This window comes from Convolutriloba macropyga, unplaced genomic scaffold (assembly GCF_964194025.1).
Source record: "Convolutriloba macropyga unplaced genomic scaffold, txConMacr16.3 SCAFFOLD_2506, whole genome shotgun sequence".
Lineage (NCBI taxonomy): Eukaryota > Metazoa > Xenacoelomorpha > Acoela > Convolutidae > Convolutriloba > Convolutriloba macropyga.
Window position 1 is genome coordinate 7,511 of NW_027451211.1, and position 17,490 is coordinate 25,000.

General features: G+C 36.4%; 1 protein-coding gene across 1 annotated transcript in view; it reads right to left on the reverse strand.

Annotated features, from left to right (window-relative positions):
• Positions 1–12,987: 12,987 nt before the first annotated feature.
• Positions 12,988–17,490, reverse strand: part of LOC142356494 (uncharacterized) — a 13,408-nt gene continuing 8,905 nt past the window's right edge. Inside the window, exon 4 of the mRNA XM_075408391.1 lies at positions 12,988–13,132. Coding sequence (XP_075264506.1) covers positions 12,988–13,132 — 145 coding nt within the window. The remainder of the gene's footprint in view (positions 13,133–17,490) is intronic.

Below are 17,490 nucleotides of genomic sequence, written 5' to 3' on the forward strand. Positions count from 1 at the left end.
TTTGAATTTCAACAAAGAATAACACTGACTTTAGAAGAGTTTGAAAAGTTATCGAAAAAAGAACGGAAAAATTCGTTCTGCTGCTAACGACAACACTGAAAACGATTCTACTCTGAAAGCTCCCTCTGCAAAGAAACCTAAATTAAAACAAAAAGACGACAAACACGAATTCTCTGAATAATTTAAAGAGCTCGATTGAAAATGGTAGAAGCTATGTATGAACGTTCACTTGGTTACTTCAAGCAATTTCAAAAAAAATTCAGGTTTTTTATCACTGAAGAGAAACCAAAATCAACGTTTGCTAAAGTTTCAGCCACATGCATGCACACTGATAGCCTTTTTTGTGGAGTTTTACCTGCTAATCTTTATCATGTTTTGTTTGATGTGTCAGATGTTGCTACAGATTTCTTAAAAAACAACTAAACTTTGTTCTGTTCCATGCTTATATACAACTTTCAATTGTTTATTCTCGAATGGCAAGGACTTGGAGACAATCGGTACGGTTTTCGAAAAATTGAAGCTAGCTGTGGAATACAATGGTCTAACGTTACAGACGAAGGGAGACAATACAAACATTCAAAAACGTTTACCCAATTTGGTCAATGGCGTTGGCTGCAAAACTCAGCGGGCAGTTGGAGGTACTGCTTTCAAAACTCTAGAAAACAGTGTTGAGAAAAAATCAAACCAACAGTTGCAAACTGACCGATTGTCTACTGAAACTCTTAAGAGATTTGAGAAAATTTTGCATGGTCCTCATTCTGGTGCTTTCTGTCAAATAATGGATATCTTTGTGAGTGCTTATGGTAAATTGGATATTGACAATGATGTTTTGTGTGTTCGCTTAGTTTATGAAGAAAAAATAAAGTTTTGAAAAAAAATTTATTTCAATACAAAAGTTAGTAATGTTAGAGCATCATATGAAGCGTGAAACGTATCAAATCAACATCACTCATCTTTACAAATTCTTTTTCATCAAAAAGGTAATGAGCAATATAAATGCAAAATAAGCCACACAATATTGATTTTGGTTTTTGAATTGGTTGGTTTCTAAGCAATTCAAACACAGTTTGAATATTACCAGCAGAGGAAGCAAGTCTATTGTGTAAATGTTTATATGAAGTTAGATTTTGTCCCAGTGGATCTGCAAAAATATATTTTCCATTTTTCCGACAAATAAGTGTCCAATGTGTTCCAATTGTTTGAGAAGTTGATACATTCACTATAATGAAGCTGTTCCGAGATAGGCTAAGCGGAAAATTATCAGCAGCAAACACACCATGAAATTTATGCTTTAACAATTTACATCGTTGAATGAGGTTGTTTATTTCATCTTCATCCATCAATTTGTAAGAATATGATTTTTCGAAACTCTTCGTACAGAGTCGATAAAAATTGTGCTCGCTTTTTCACCAATTATGAAAATTTCACTATTACTGGGCTACGCGGTTGAAAACTTAAGTTCAATTGAAATTGAACAATTAGTAAGTTCAGGGTGAATAAAATCATGTGACGCCTGCTGAGTGCTGGTGAGATGAAACACCATAATAAAATGGTTAGGGAATTCAGACAAACTTATTCCATGTCCATTGTCAATATAGGCTAAATCTGACATTGTGTTGAAGTACAAGCGTTTTACGTCAGCTGTATTTATGGGGCTGTCTGCAACGGGGAGTCCATTTCGATAAATACATATCTGCTCCAGATTAAATTTACGAAAGTGAAAAGGATTGAGTTGTTTGCTTCCTAAGAAAGCTTCATTTGTGTTAAGACAAATGGCAAGACGTCGAATAGGCTCCCTGCTAAAAAAATCTTCCTGTTTCCAACTTTGCAAACCAGTAGAAGCCAGAAATGTTTTTGTTATAGTTTCCAAGTAAGGATAGGAGGCTGGGCTTGTTAGTAAAGTTTTTTCAACGGCAGAAACGACGTCGTCGTTCAATGTCATTTTTCTCACATACAAATTAGCTTCTATAATTTTCACTTTGTATGATTTTCCTGCATCATCAGATATTACAACAAAATCATCTATTGATCTTCGAAAGGAAATTCGCAATTTGACTCCACTCAAAAGATGTCGATCACATGTAAAAAAATCTACTGCCACTTTTCCATAAAAAACTACATTCAGCTGATTGTCTAACCAAAGCTTTTCGTCTGTTAACTTCAGCTGTTGCTATCGCTCCAGGATTATCCTCGTACGAATAACCTTGGCAAGCCAACCAAGTAGTCTTTGCGTCTTTGTTTGAGAAAATTCGGTTTCAATAAAACTTTTTTCAGCATAATTTCCATTTGCATTTGAAATTTTCAGTCCGTTGGCAGATACTGTACAGTCAGAAAAGAGTGAATGTAAAACATTATTACAAAAGTAAGGAGCGTCTGTTTTGGTTACATCCGCTGCAGCTCCAGCATCATATATTAAATCAGCTTCAGAAGCCTGAACTATCTTGCATTTAATTTCCAGGAAAATTTTTTGCAGATCAATAAAATTATTTCTGTCTCCAGCAACCTCAAACTCAAGCATGGGTCCGTTAGGACTGTAAACTGGCCCTACTTTTTGACAAAAGCTCCCATCAAAAGTTACAAGAAGCGCTGGTTTTTCGAATAAATCCAAGGAACTATGTGTTGCCTCTGTTGGTAACATATTACCTATCATCTTTAACTTTGGCAAAGAAATCCGAACGACTTCTCTTTGGCTGTTTGTATTTTGAAATGATCACCTTACTTTTTTTGCTACCTTTTCTCGCTTTTGAACCTGAACTTTTAGATCGTCTACGATTAATTCGCCTTTGTCTCATTCGCAGTGCCAATGAGCCTCCTGTTTGCTTTTTGACTGTATTTGATATCGTGTTTATCAGCGCTTGCTTTGGAGATTTTTTTTACTGACAACGTCCATTAACTCTGGTACGCTTTGTAACAGAAGTTCTTTTCCAACACGTTTTGCTGCTGGTAAAATAAATTTTATTGCAATAGGTAGAGCGATTCTTCCGATACCACTTGCTAAAGCTCCAAAACCGCTACCTCTTTGCCTATAGTGTCCCGAAAAATAAGGCAAGGCTGATGCTTGATTGGTGTAGTATGAATCCATTGGTTTTTTCTCACCAAATTTTTTAAACTGTAACGTCAGAATAACTTTACCAGTCCCTGAAAAGGGGACTAATTGACCTGTTTCGGTGCGTAGTTCTATAGAAATTGACTGAATTGTATTTGAAAGAAGTTTTTTGTAGTCCAAATTCGAAAAAACTATTCAATGTGTTGGTTCAAGCTCGCAGACGCTACCGTTTTTCAATCGTTGTTTTGAATCAATGACTCGTAATAAAGGTGCTTTTGCATCGCCCACGTATTGATACTCAATACTGTTTGTATAAATGAATATCAAATGTTTCCCGGCGCACAGATCAGCTGGAAAGTCACCCATAAAAGCCTTGGTATCATCTTTTTTCATCAGTTTAATTGCAGTTGTGTCCATTTTGTACCCAGTGTGTGTTCCTAGTCCATCAGGGACACCCTTGAAACCAATAATGCTAGGAATTTCATCGTTTGGAAACGTAAATCCCTCATATTTTCCAAAGACAATTTCAAATTTACCAGAAATTTTAATTTCTCTGAAAGAAAAATTTGGCAAACCAACAGTTCTTTTAATGGTTGCTAACAACTGTCGCACAGTATCAAAATTTCCTGGCATGAAAGCTAATCGCTCACCGTTGTATGGACGTGATATGACTTTGGCTCCAGAGCTATTCCGTTGGTGATCTTCTAAACCATTTAAACTGTAAGAAATTAGGACTCCGTTTGTGATGTGCTCTATTTTTGTTGGAAAAATAATTTCACTCAAAGCTACTCTCCAGTCTCCCGACAGTTGTATTTCATCATTGAAAAAATTCCTGAATGAAGCCAATGTGTTTTGATCGAAGATCTCCATCGAAGCGGAGGAGATTACATGTACCGTAAATTCATCTTCAAAACGTTTACTTGCCATTTTGCAAAGGAGATTCTCGTACTAATTGGAGTTCGGGTTGATAGAATTTATCCTGAATAATTTCCTTATCGGTATCGATAAGAGAATACGTTGGAGGGTTCAATGTTGGGATAGACAAAATTTCAAAAACCTCGTCTGTAAATGACTGTTTGTAGCCCTTTCCAAACGTCTCCTCTTTTTTCAGTATTCGTACAAGATCACCGACAAAAAATTTTGATTTTTGAGAATATGTTGTATTCGCAATCAACGATACCATTCGCGGAACGTCTTTTTTCGTGACCTTGTTTGGAGCAAGATTGATTGTTCGATTAACTCTAGAATTGATAGTTTTAACAAATGAATCCAGTTTATCTAGATATGAATAGGTCCACTTTTCTTCTAAGTATCTGTATATTATATTCTTGAGAGAACGTATATTTCTTTCAGCAAAAGCAGACTTTTTCTCATTGAACGTACTGTATAAATGAATTCCGCGTTTGTTGCAAAGGTCTTTGAAAGCACCGAGGATCTCTGTACCATCATCGACCCAAACTTTTTTAGGTTGCTTATGTTTGATCAATTTTTTGAAAGCCTCTGCAGTTTCTGTAGCATATTTTGTTTTTAGTGGTTCAACTCTGAGATATCTTGACAGACAGTCAACTGCAACAAGAAGGTATTTTACACCACTGTTGTACTTTGCAAGTTTATCAACAAATGCTAGATCTATGGACCAGATCTCATTTAGGTCGTTAACAATTACTTCAAGCCTTGGAAAACTGAGGCGACGTGAACGATATTTCGTGAAGGATGGTTTCGTTTCCAGATACATTTTTACTTTTTTCATTGATAATTTACTCAAATTTTGCAGTCGTTTTGCGTTTCCAAATGACGCAGGTCCTTTTAAATAGAGATTTTCAAGTTTCTTCACATCATCCATAGAAAGCCCAGTCTTTTCTACTCGTGTCTTCGTCTGTCTTCTTTTTGCTCTCATTGACTTTTGGCTTTGCACTTTTTTGTTTTGTCTCAGATCTTCCTATTGGTTGTTTTTGTTGCTGTTTCTTTTGTTTTCGAGTCGGTTGTTCTTCCTCTTCTTCGCTGTAAAACTCATCGAGAACTTTTTTGCATGTGTATTGTAAACCAAGTGGGCTGCTATATCAAGTTCACTCAATATTTTGGAATTGTTTTGCACGTCAATTTTTTTGTTAGGTTGTTGTAAATTGTACAAGAAATTTGTCACCTTCACTCCTTGAGGTTCATCTTCAATATGGAGAACATTATTCTCTTCACCAGTAGAAACAGTATCGGAATCAAAAATTTTTTTCAGGATTATTGCAGCTCTTTTTGTTTTATTTTCATCCATTAGTTTTAGTTCCAGCATTATTGAGTCAAAGGCTGAATCTTTCCGTTTTTTCACTACAGGTTCGATTTCACTGTCATCACCAACAAATAATTCTGATTTTACATCATCTGGATCATTTGTTCCATCACCGATACTCCTTGTTCTCGTGATCAGTCTATCAGTGCTTGTGTCAGCATCTTTTTTTCCACTGCTCTGCTCAAAATTTGGATTAGATCTTTGGAGGAGCGATAACTGAGTGGCTTTTTGTTGATATATTGGATTATCATAAATTTCTTCCTTGGTTTGATTTTATGATATGAACATCCTCTTGGGGATCAAAGAAATTCTTCTGCATGCATTATTTGATTTTTAAGTAAAGATAGCACGAGAATGCTATTGCCTTGATAAGTTGTGATTTTCTCGTCAAAATAAATCGCTTTTTCTTCAGACTTGTTTCCTTTGATAACAACTGCTGAAATGAGTCCTCTTGATGTTTTAGTAACTGTTTGTTGACTGGAACATTGCCATTGATTACATTGAGCAAACACTCACACAGAAAATTTATAAAGATATTTAGTGCTTCTTTGAGGAACTTTCTGAAATTACTATCAGACAGCTCGAGCATTTGCTTTAGCATACATAACTCTTTCTCTCTCATCTGTCAAATTAGTTATGACTGCTTTGGAGTAAGGTAGATAAAAAATTGTTGGACCTGGTTGTACAATATTCGAGCAATAACGCAGTCACTCCGACGTTTTTGGATCCAAGTCAATGAGTAAATGTCCAAAAGGTAATTTTGTTGCTAACTCGTAGCTTTCTTTTAAAAAACTTGTGTTGTTTAACTGTTTGCCAATATAGGTGATCTGCTGTATGCCTCTAGATGATTTGAACAAAATGATGTGGGTTGTGTTGAGATCAATTGTTCTTGACCATTTACTCTGTTGGAATAAGTTATGTTTAACGTAAATGACGCTAATATTTCTATGACGTCCAGCAGTTGCGAGTTTAGAAAACTCTTTGTCATTGAAAATTTCCTCGCAAGAATCGTCAAAAACAAGCAGACAGTTTTCCAGCTGTGAAATGAAATCAAATCCAGAAAACTTTGTGAAAAAAATGTTCAAGTACCGCTCTATAGAGCTGAACTTTGGTTGCTCATGAAGATAGAAGTAGTAAATAGGTTTAAATTTTGGGTAAAAGGTGTTTCTGAGTAGCATTTGGAATATGAGCTCAGTTTTAACGCAGCATGATGGCCCACACACAGCCATGAATAGTCTATCGCTTGTTGAAATTATCTTGTTCATAGCTTCGGATTAGGAAGCGCGTAGCCAACTGTGCATGAAAGCAATGAAAACCAAAATGTTGACTCTTCACAACCAAGATGAAAAAACACAAGTTTGATCAAGGACACACCAATAAGAAACAGTCTTATTACGATTTGAGTAAAATACACTACTTCTGATCGTGGTAGTCTAGAGTTACAAAATTTCCAAGAGCGTCTCTCTTGATTTTCTTCATTGAAAACAAAATCATTCAAACTTAATCCAGCAGGGGAATCTATCTGATCTTCTTTATCACTCATTTTAAAATACGTTTTAATCAAAAATGAATTAAAACATCAGTTGTTTTGTGTTAGTAACTCTCTCAACCATTATTTTGTTAGTAACTCTCTCAACCATAAAAAATTCATATGTAGTATATCTAGAGTCTTTGTCTTCTTTCTTGTAAGTCAGTTTGTAGTTCCATTGCATGCCACAATCCTTTCCGTAGTAGACAATTGACTCCACGTTTCCTTTGCTGACTATCTGCTTTATTTCATCAGGGAGACTTTCGTCGTCCAGGGTCACTTGAACCGGTGCTGACGACTTGTGAATAGGTAAAGGGGTTAGTTTCAGTCTTCTCATTTTCTCTTGAAAAGACATGGTACATTTGAAAATATTCGAGCAGTGAAAGATATTTCTTAAGCGTCTCAACCTCAGCTATATTGCAAAGAATTTGTTGTTTCCTCAGAATAGATTGCCCCCGTGATTCTATTTTTTCCTCTTTGACCAAAGACAGAGTTATTTGATTATCATTCGTTATGCAACTGCATACTGTCAAACTTGGAGATAAATTCACTTGAAGAACTGAAGGAGCTACCTTCTCCACTCGACGGCTCATTGGTGGGCAGTGTTAGCCAATAGAAATATAACTGGGCCTTTCTTTTAGCACAATGTCTTTTCTTTTGTTTCTCTGGTAAGTTAAAAAAGTGCAAAGCACAAGTAAAATGTTTAATCGGATGAAAAATTTCTTCAACTTTGGGGCATAAAAGAGAGTCCAAATCTACAACTTCCTTCTGCAATAGGGTTTGAAGTGATTCGGATTTCTCTTTTCCTTTTGCATTGAACTTTCCGGACGGAAAACGAAGTTTAATTGCGATAAAGATTTGGGATAAAAACCAGTAAGTATAACTGCCAGTGCTCCAGGATAAACCGTGTAAGAATCTACTAACCCACTGATGAGATTTCCTCCCACTAGAGGAAAGTGAATTGTACGGCACCGGTGGTAGAAATAAGATTGTGTCTGAATAATTATTTGAGCAAATCGATAACTCTTTAATTATAAAACCGGTTTTTTTGTGACGAAGGCCTTCAAAATCTAAGACAACAACTTCGGAAGTCAACATTCCAACAAATTGAACAAATTTCTTTTGAACGTTTTCACAAACAGACAAAATGTTAGACCAGTCAAGGGACCAATATAAGCGTTTGTGATTGGACAAGGTAAAACGTATGAATATCCAGGACCTTTCTGACTGTATTCTGCAATAAACCCTGAGGCGTCATGAAGTATTGCATGTAATCGAAGGAATTTATAAGACTCAAGGTATGTGTCTAACGAAGAGTTGTCTATACCTATTAAGCCGCCATATGGTCTTAGCTTGAGAGCAGTTTCCAAGTTAACGTTGGGATCCAAATAAAGACATATTGCCAAAAAATATACAAAACGTTCACTATAATCTGGAAAGTCAACTTTTATTTGTTCATAAATTTTATGGATATTCTTCAAGTCTATCGTCGCAATGGTTGTCATGCTGATTCTCAAATGGAAAAAGAAATAATTGAACAAGAGTTGCTTTTTATGTAAAAAAGTCAAGTTAACAAAAATAGCTTTTTCAAAAATTGAATCTTTTATAGTAGAGACAATTTCCTAGTAGAGACAATTTCCTAGAGAAAATTCAAGTCAACAAAAAGTCAAATTTGAGTGCTCTTTTATAGCACAAAATCTGTTTCAGACCATTTTAGGACTTGGAAAATTTTTGAAAATTTTCTTTTAAAATTGGAAATTTTTAGTGTTTCAACCCCTTACTGCACAGGTGAAAAAAGTGAAGTCAACAAAAAATCACTTTTGAGTGCTCTTTCATAGTGCAAAATCCATTTCAGACCATTTTAGGACTTTGAAGAATTTTGAAATTTTTTTTCAAAAAATTCGAAATTTTTATGTTTCGACCCCTATACTACTTAGGTGAAAAAAGTGAAGTCAACAAAAAATCACTTTTGAGTGCTCTTTCATAGCGCAAAATTCATTTCAGACCATTTTAGGACTCCAAAAAATTTTCAAAAAATTTTGAAAATTTTTCAAAGTTTTTCAAGTATGCCTCTCATGGTCTCAAAGATAAAGAAATTAAAGTTATTAAAGTTACTACAACAGGCTATAACCATAGTCTAAGCACTCAGTACTACGCATTCTTTCTTCTGAAATACACATTGGAGCAGCCGGTGTCTGCCATGTTACTGGAGGGCGGGGGGTCCGGACAACCCCCCTACAAGAACTCTCACCACCGAAAAACTGATTTTCTCTTAGTGAAAGCAAGTTTTTTGGTTAAGTTTCGCCAGTCAACTTAACCCAAGAACTTCTCTCAGGCTGGCGAAACTTAACCAAAAAACTTGCTTTCACTAAGAGAAAATCAGTTTTTCGGTGGTGAGAGTTCTTGTAGGGGGGGGGGGGGGGTCCGGACCCCCCCCCCCCCCCCTCCAGTAACATGGCAGATATGTATACTACTTCTGACCATTAACGAGTCAAAAACTTATCATTAACGAGACGAATACTTTTTCATTGACGAGTAACTTTTTTCCTATTAACGCGACAAAACCTGATCATTAACGGGAACAGTTCAATAAACTCAGGAAAAAAAGTTTTCTTTTTATCACCCTTTTTTGCACTTTTACTACTATACCAGTTTACTGTCTGGCTAGCACCAGCTACCATGCGAACCCTTTTTAAGCTTCTCATCCATAGAACGCCTAAGTCAGCTACTATAGTTTATGCAATCAATACCGACTATGGAAAAAAGAAAAGATAAGAAAGTGTTAAAATTGAAAGTAAATTTGAAGAAACGAAAAAGAACAAACAACAAAGAAAGAAGTGGGATGCGGTTCGCGCGTTTGTCCACTATGCAATTGAGGTACTACAGAATAAGTGTATGGCCGTACGTACATGTGGCTGCCCACCTTCAATACATCGCAAATCCTTAATTTGGAAAAATAGGACGATGATTTGCCGCGTATAGCGGTATAAAGAGGAAGTAATTGCAACCTTGTCGGAAATTTCTCAACATACTTTTGCAATACTGTGGTTTGCTGATATGACAACAGTTAAGATAGTAGGGGTCGTCAAGTTTCTGTTCGCGTACTGAAGATGGGAGCTTATATGAAGTAATGTGTTCCTTCAGGTGAAGTTCTGATGAAGGAACATAAAATTATGCATCGTGTGCTGATATTTGTTTTGGGAATTCGGTCGGATTGATTGTTTACATTGATCTAATTTGGATGCAAAAACATGAATTAATAGTGGAAAAGCTTGAGCGATTTGGTTTTTGATATATAGATAATATGTATTAGACAGCGCCAAAATCAGTGTAGGAACCAAGTAAGAAGTTAAAACTTTTCGTTTGTCTGGTTCAGATAATTTAGCGTCTCACAATGAGCTTAGAACATTCTGTAAAAAATGGTCAAAATCTTCAATTTCTTGCCTTGCTATTTTTTGTACGCTTTGAGTTCTTGAGCTTCTTTTACTTATGCTTAAAAAGAAAACCACACGTTTTACAATTTCCGACAATGAGTTGTTAAATTGGTTTTGTTGTTGAGCTGTAATTATTTCGCCTTTTTCCCGTATAAATTCAAACAGTTTGCCTGAGAGAGGACAAACAAGTGAGTCGTACATTAACAAAGCTTGGCAAGTTGTGACCGAAATATTTGTTAAGCATATCGTCCCTTTTGGTACCTGTTTACGTAAAATTTCAGTTAAATGGGACATGAATGCTGTTCTAGCTATTTGATATGTTTTATTTGCTATAGAAGGAAAAGGTTGTTGTTCATCATTAAGATAGTTTGTTTTTAACTGTGAGGCTATACCCCTAAAAAGCGTATTTCGTCAGCGTTTAGAATATTTGTTTTATAAAATGGTTTTATGTTGTGGAGTGATTGTTGCTTCTCTTGTTGTGAAGAGAGTATCTTCTCAGCTTTGTAACCAGAGACTTATGAAAAAGAGTTTCCTTTTGTGTACTTATGACGAGTGTTTACGTTTTAGAAGTTCGTTTTACTTTTGTTCGCTGTAAGTAGTATCGTATATATACAGGAAGATCGGGGGGGGGGGGGAGATCCTATGGAGATCGATTCGGCAGAGGGAGATCCCTGATCCCTTAGGGGAGATCTTTTATGTTAGGAAAGTGGTAATTGCGCTACATGAATTTGTCTGGCGCCTTATTGTTAGTATTGCGCTATTGGAAAGCTATTCCAGTTTCAACTTTTCTTGCTTATTTGTGGCAAAACCTAGCAAAGTAGATTTCAGTTAAAGCTGAATTTATACGTTACAACAAATAGAATAGAATTGTTATAGAAACTGTTATAGATAAGAGAATTAAACACGTACAAAAGCGTCAAATTGAATAGAAAATAGCGCTTTGTTTTGTTAATTAAGAGTCTGATTCTATCGCTTCATAATCAATAAATGGGTTATACACTGAACGTTCTTCTTCTGTTTCATTATCATCGATAATTTCATCAGAATCAATATCAGACTCTGTGATTGCGGCGGTTATTACGAAGCCGCGGTCAGGAATTTCAGCGTTGTCAGTATTCGTTTCAACTGTGGTTTCAATTTCTCTCTGTTTTTCAATTTCGTGCAACTTTCCAGACGACCAGGAACTCAACGATTCATTATCGAAATTGTCGTCTTCGTCGAAGAAACGATCGTGGACAATATTTATGTGACCAAAGGGCAGCGTATCGATCCCATTGTCAAAAATGTATCGTTTATCGTCAAAAGCGTTGAGCGACACTTTTTTATTGTTACTGTGTGGAGTTGGTGGCTGCTAGAAGCTACTCTATGGTTTTGCGTGCGGATCAAACGACCAGAGGAGAGAGTTTCTTTGAATCTGTCATGCGTCAGTTGTCGTTGAGCTATTTTTGTGCCGCCTTTAGCTGATTTCTTTTCCCCGCCATCTAAATTAAAATAAAGAACATTAGGAACAGTCTCAACTAACAAGCTGTATATTGATACGTGTGAGTGTGATGAAAACTAACTTACCAATTGCAATTACTGAGTTGAGTTTTGGCTTGAGAGCACAAAATTCTTGAATAGGCACGCTGGCAAACTCGTCCTTAAACTTCAGGACGACATATTCGTTCACTTTGGAGAAGAGCGGGTGCTGTGGTGGATAATTAGAGAAGTCGAAATGTTGCAAAATATGGTTTTTTCGGCGTATATCTTCATAAACGTCTATTGTATTGATTCGATATAGCAGTGAATCAGTATCCGAGTAGAGAACTTTGCAATCAAAATTTGGCTTCATCACTGTATAATGGAATTGGAACATGTGTATTTAGGCCAGATCAAGTACACATGCCCCTACAATAGTAGGTTTGTTCCAATAAATCCTTTTTTTGCAATTTTCATCGCAGCCATGCTTTCTCCAAATATTTTGAACAATTTAAAAAGAAAGTTTTGCGTTCTTTGTAGCTCATTTTGAGCATTTTGAACAAAAACGACTTGATCACGTTTCCTTTTCGACTCGCACGTTTTTCCGAACGCTGAATTATTCATGCTTTTAAAGAACTTTTTGCCAAAAGCAGTACTGGCAGCAATCCGGAGAATGGTATTTAGCTCCATGTAGGGTCGCATCCAGCTCGCTTGCTCAAACTTTAATGCCCGATGAAGTTTTGTGATTTTGAGCCCCATTGAATTTCAGAATTGTGCAAGCCGATAATGTAGCGTGTAACGGTTTTTAGGCAACAGCGTTTGAACGAGTTTTGGCCCAGATGACTTTCCAGGTAAGTGCATCTGTACCTTCAAATTTTTCTGGTAACCGCTCAACCAAGAATGTTTGATTTTCAATTTGGATGGCGCCAGAGGGTAATCTTGATGAGCTTCAAGAAATTCGGCTGGATAATCAATATCAACCTCAACGATGTAGCCATGCTGTGCCGTTGACGAAACTTTGAGTATCTCATCGAGCGTGATATGAGCATCTAGCGCAAAATCCTTCAAGGGCAAATGATCGTTCTGCATTACGCCGCCGTAAAGGTTATTTGCGTCTAGCATCAACGCATATGTAGACGGCATAGAAGCATCATAATTCGGCAGATAGCAGTTGTTTGCTTGAAAGAGTCGTTGCTCATAGATTGAAGATACTCCTCCGCGCATCATGTTCTCTACAAGTTCAAGTTGTTCTCTCGGTTAGCAAATGCAGGTCGGGTTTGCACACCTTGAAGAAGGCTTCTCCTGATAAATTTGATGCTCCATAGTACTGTGCGCAATCTAAACCGTACGTGTCATAGCAGATATCTCTGAAGGCCTCGAAGACGCTTGCCAAGAGCAAAGTGTCACAGGTTAGATAAAGGTCGTGGTAGTCGCCGATGTTTTGACAACCAAATTTTGAAAACAATGTTTGAGCATGATTGTAGTCGGTTTCGCTGATTGTGACTTGAACACAATTTCAAGTTTTGTGTTGGGTTTTTCGAAATGAACATTATTTTGGGGATCAAAACGAACTCTTCTACATGCATTATTCGATCTTCAAGTAAACATAGCACGACAATCCCAACGCTCGAATGAGTTCTGGTTTTTTGGCTAAAACGGTTCGTTTTTTCTCCAAAATTGTTTCCTTTGATTATAATTGTTGAAATGATTTCTCCTGATTTTTATGTAACTGCTTGTTCACTGGAACGTTGCCATTGATCACATTGAGCAAACCCTCACAGAGAAAATTTATCAAGCTATTTGGTGCTTGTTTGAGGAACTTTCTCAAATTGCTCTCGGGCAGCTCGAGCATTTGCCTTAGCGTACATAACTCTTTTTCTCTCATCTGTCAAAGTAGTGATAACCGCTTTGGAGGACGGTAGATAAAAAATTGTTGAACCTGGTTGTACAATATTTGAACAATAACGCAAGGAATCTGATGTTTTTGGATCTAAGTCAATGAGCAAGTGTCCACAAGGTTGTTTTGTCGCAAGTTCATAGCTTTCCTTCAAAAAATTTGTATTGTTCAACTGTTTTCCAACATAGGTGATCTGTTGTATGTCTCTAGGTGATTTGAACAAATGATATGAGTTGTGTTCAGATCAATTGTTTGCGACCATTTACTTTGTTGAAATAAGTTATGCTTAACACAAATCACACTAATGTTTCTATGGCGTCCGGCAGTTGCAAGTTTTGAAAATTCTTTGTCATTGAAAATTTCTTCACACGAATCGTCAAAAACAAGCAGACAATTTCCCAGCTGAGATATGAATTCGAATCCAGAAAACTTAGTGAAAAAAATGTTCACTTTACGCTCTATTGTGCTGAAGTTTGGCTGCTCGTGTTGATAGAAGTAGTAAATAGAACTAAAGTTTGGATAGAATGTGTTTCTCAATAACATTTGAAATATAAGTTCTGTTTTTCCACAACACGACGGACCCTAAACAGCCATAAAAAATCTATCGCTAGTGGATATTATTTTGTTCATAGGTTTGGATTTGGAAGAGCCTAGCCAACTGTGCACGAAAGCAATGAAAACCAAATTGTTGATTCTTCACAATCAATTTGGGAAAACACAAGCTTGGTTAAAGACACTACAATAAGAAAAAGTATTATTAAAATTTGAGTAAAATAGACAACTTCGGAACGTGGTAGCCGAGAATTAAAAAATTTCCACGAACGCCTCTCTTGATTCTCCTCATCAAAAACTAAAACAATCAAACCCCCTAAATTAGCGGAGTCTATCTGGTCTTCTTTAACACTCATTGGAAAATATGTCATTTGCAAAAATGAATTAACACTTAGTTTTTTAGTTTAAATTGCTTTGTTAGTCTCTCTTTCAATCGAAAGAATTCATAAGTAGTATATCTAGAGTCTTTGTCGTCTTTTTTGTAAGTCACTTTATAGTTTGCCTGCATGCCGCAAACCCTTCCATAGTAGACAATAGACTGTACCTTGCCTTCACTGACCAACATTTTAATTTCATCAGGGAGATTGTCATCGTCCAGAGGTACTTGATCTGGTGCTGGCCACTTGGGCGTAGGTAAAGGGGTTAGTTTTAGTTTTCTCATTTTCTGTTGTAACGACATGATACATTTGAAAATATTCAATTAATTAAAAATATTTCTTCATCGTCCCAATTTCTTTAGTGTTGCAGAGGAACTGTTGTTTTCGCAGAATATTCTGTCCCCGTGATTCGATTTTCTCTTCTTTTACTAAAATCAATGTCAACTGATTATCATTCGTTATGTAACTGCATACTGTCAAACTTGGAGATAAATTCTCTTGAAGAACTGACGGCGCTGCCTTCTCCACTCGACGGCTCATTGGATGGCAGAGAGATCCAATAGAAATACAACTGCGCTTTCTTTTAGCACAATGTTTCCTCTTTTGCTTTTCCGGTAGGTAGAAAGAGTGCAGAGCGCAAGTAATAATATCAATTGGCAATTTAATATCTTCAGCTTTCGGACATAGAAGAGTTTTCAAATCAATTACCTCTTTCTGCAAGAGAGTTTGGAGTGATTCTGTTTTCTCTGTCCCTTTGGCATAAAATTTCCTTAACGGAAACTGGAGTTTAATGGCGACAAAAATTTGTGATAGAAACCAGTAAGGATAAGTACCACTGTTCCAAGACAAACCATGTAAAAATTTAGTAACCCACTTATGAGATCTCATCTTACTAGCGGAAAGTGAGTTGTAGGAAACTGGCGGAAGAAAAAAAAAGTGTCCGAATAATTATTTGAACAAAGCGATAACTGTTTTGTCATAAAACCAGTTTTCTTGTAACGGAAACCTTCAAAGTCTAATATCACTATTTCGTGCTTCAGCATTCCAAGAAAGTGAACAAATTGTTTTTGAACGTCTTCACAAGCAAACAAAAAGCCAATCCCGTGATGTGACCCAAATAATCGTTCGTAATTGGTTAAGGTAACACATAGGAGTATCCAGGGCCTTTACGACTGTACTCTGCTATAAAACCCGATGCGTCGTGGAGTATTGCATGAAGTCGCAATACTTTGAACGATTTGAAGTAGTTGTCCAGCGACGAATTATCATTTCCAATTAGACCACCATACGGTCTCAGCTTCAATGTTGCCTCCAAATCAATATCAGGATCAAGGTATTGACAAGCAGCTAGAAAATACAGAAACCTCTCACCGTACTTTGGATAATTGTTCTCTATCTCCAGGTAAATTTCATGAATATTTTTTGATCAATGGTTGCTATCGTTTTGGCTATCCTTTTCAACAAATATTATTCTGACAAAATGAATCCTAATCTTACCTCCTAGAATTGACCACTTGAGCTCCCAACCAAAGTATTATTGAGCTCACACAAATAAATTGTACTTGAGCCCACACAAATACATGTAGCGAAAATACCACAAACATGAAGGATCTTTCCTCTCTCACACTCGTGAATTATATATACTAACAATAGGCCGCCAGACAAATACATGTAGCACAATTACCACTTTCTTAACATAAAAGATCTCCCCTAAGGTGTCAGTGATCCCACTCTGCCGAAAGGATCTCGAAGGATCTCCCCTAAGGGATCAGTGATCCCGCTCTGCCGAACGGATCTCCAAAGGATCCCCCCTCGATCTTCCTGTATATATACGATACTACTGCTGTAAAAAGCTTTCTTGCTTCGTGTCTCCTGTAACTGAATCTTTTTTCAAAGTAGAAAGAGTAAATCAAAATAATATTGTAGCTAAGATGTGTGAAGGTCATCTTTTTGCGCGAGTGCTTTTTATTGTTAGTTTTTTTAGCTTACTGGTCAAACCGAGATAGGCTTTTTTATGAAGGTCTTAAAGTTAGGTATAGATTTAAAAGTTATCTTAAAGTTAGGTTCATATTTCTCCGCGATAAGTAGACTTACCTAGGTCTATAAGACTAAACGACTCAGTAAAACACTGAAGAAGAACTTCAATTATTACGATAAACAAAATAATGTTTGCCGGAGTCAAATAATCACACATGATGTGGAAAATGGAATTAGACTGAAGTGAATGAATTTGCATGCACTTTATAGAAGGGATTAAAGTCTTCTCAGTCTGTGATTGGTGGATAATTCCCATTTTGTATTTTCATCTGCTGTTGGAAGCCCAGTTCTCAGTTCCCTTTTAATTGAATTTGTTTATAAACGTTAATGAGTTCACGGATTAAGTTTTCTTTAGAAGGCCCGGTGTTTTGGACGTTTATATAATCAGAACAAAAGTTTTAAAGAAAAATTAAATTTTTAGCTCAAAAATAATCCTATAGGTTTTAAAAAAATCGCCAACCCGATTTAAAGTTTTACAAAACATGAAAATAAGTTTTGCAACAACAAATATTTGCAAATCAATTTTTGCGTTTGTATAAAGGTTTGTGAGAAGTTTAAAAATTTTTGCTATTATTTGTCTTTAGTAACCCATTTTTCACAAAGTTGATTTACAAAGTTTTTACAAAGAATATTTTTTTAACACTAAGGTAGCGCAGTGATACCCGGGTCGAGGTTTTGTGAAAAGCGGTGAAAAAAAACTTTTTTCACCGCAAAGCACCCGCATCTTTTAGCGTTGAATGCGCGGAAAGCGGTGAATTTTTGTTTGAAATGCGTTGAATTTTGCGGTGAAAATTTTTTTTTACCGCATTCACCGGTATTCTTACAAAAAAGAAACTGCCGTACAGGGGTTCGCACCACTTACCTCCCTGATGTCACAAAC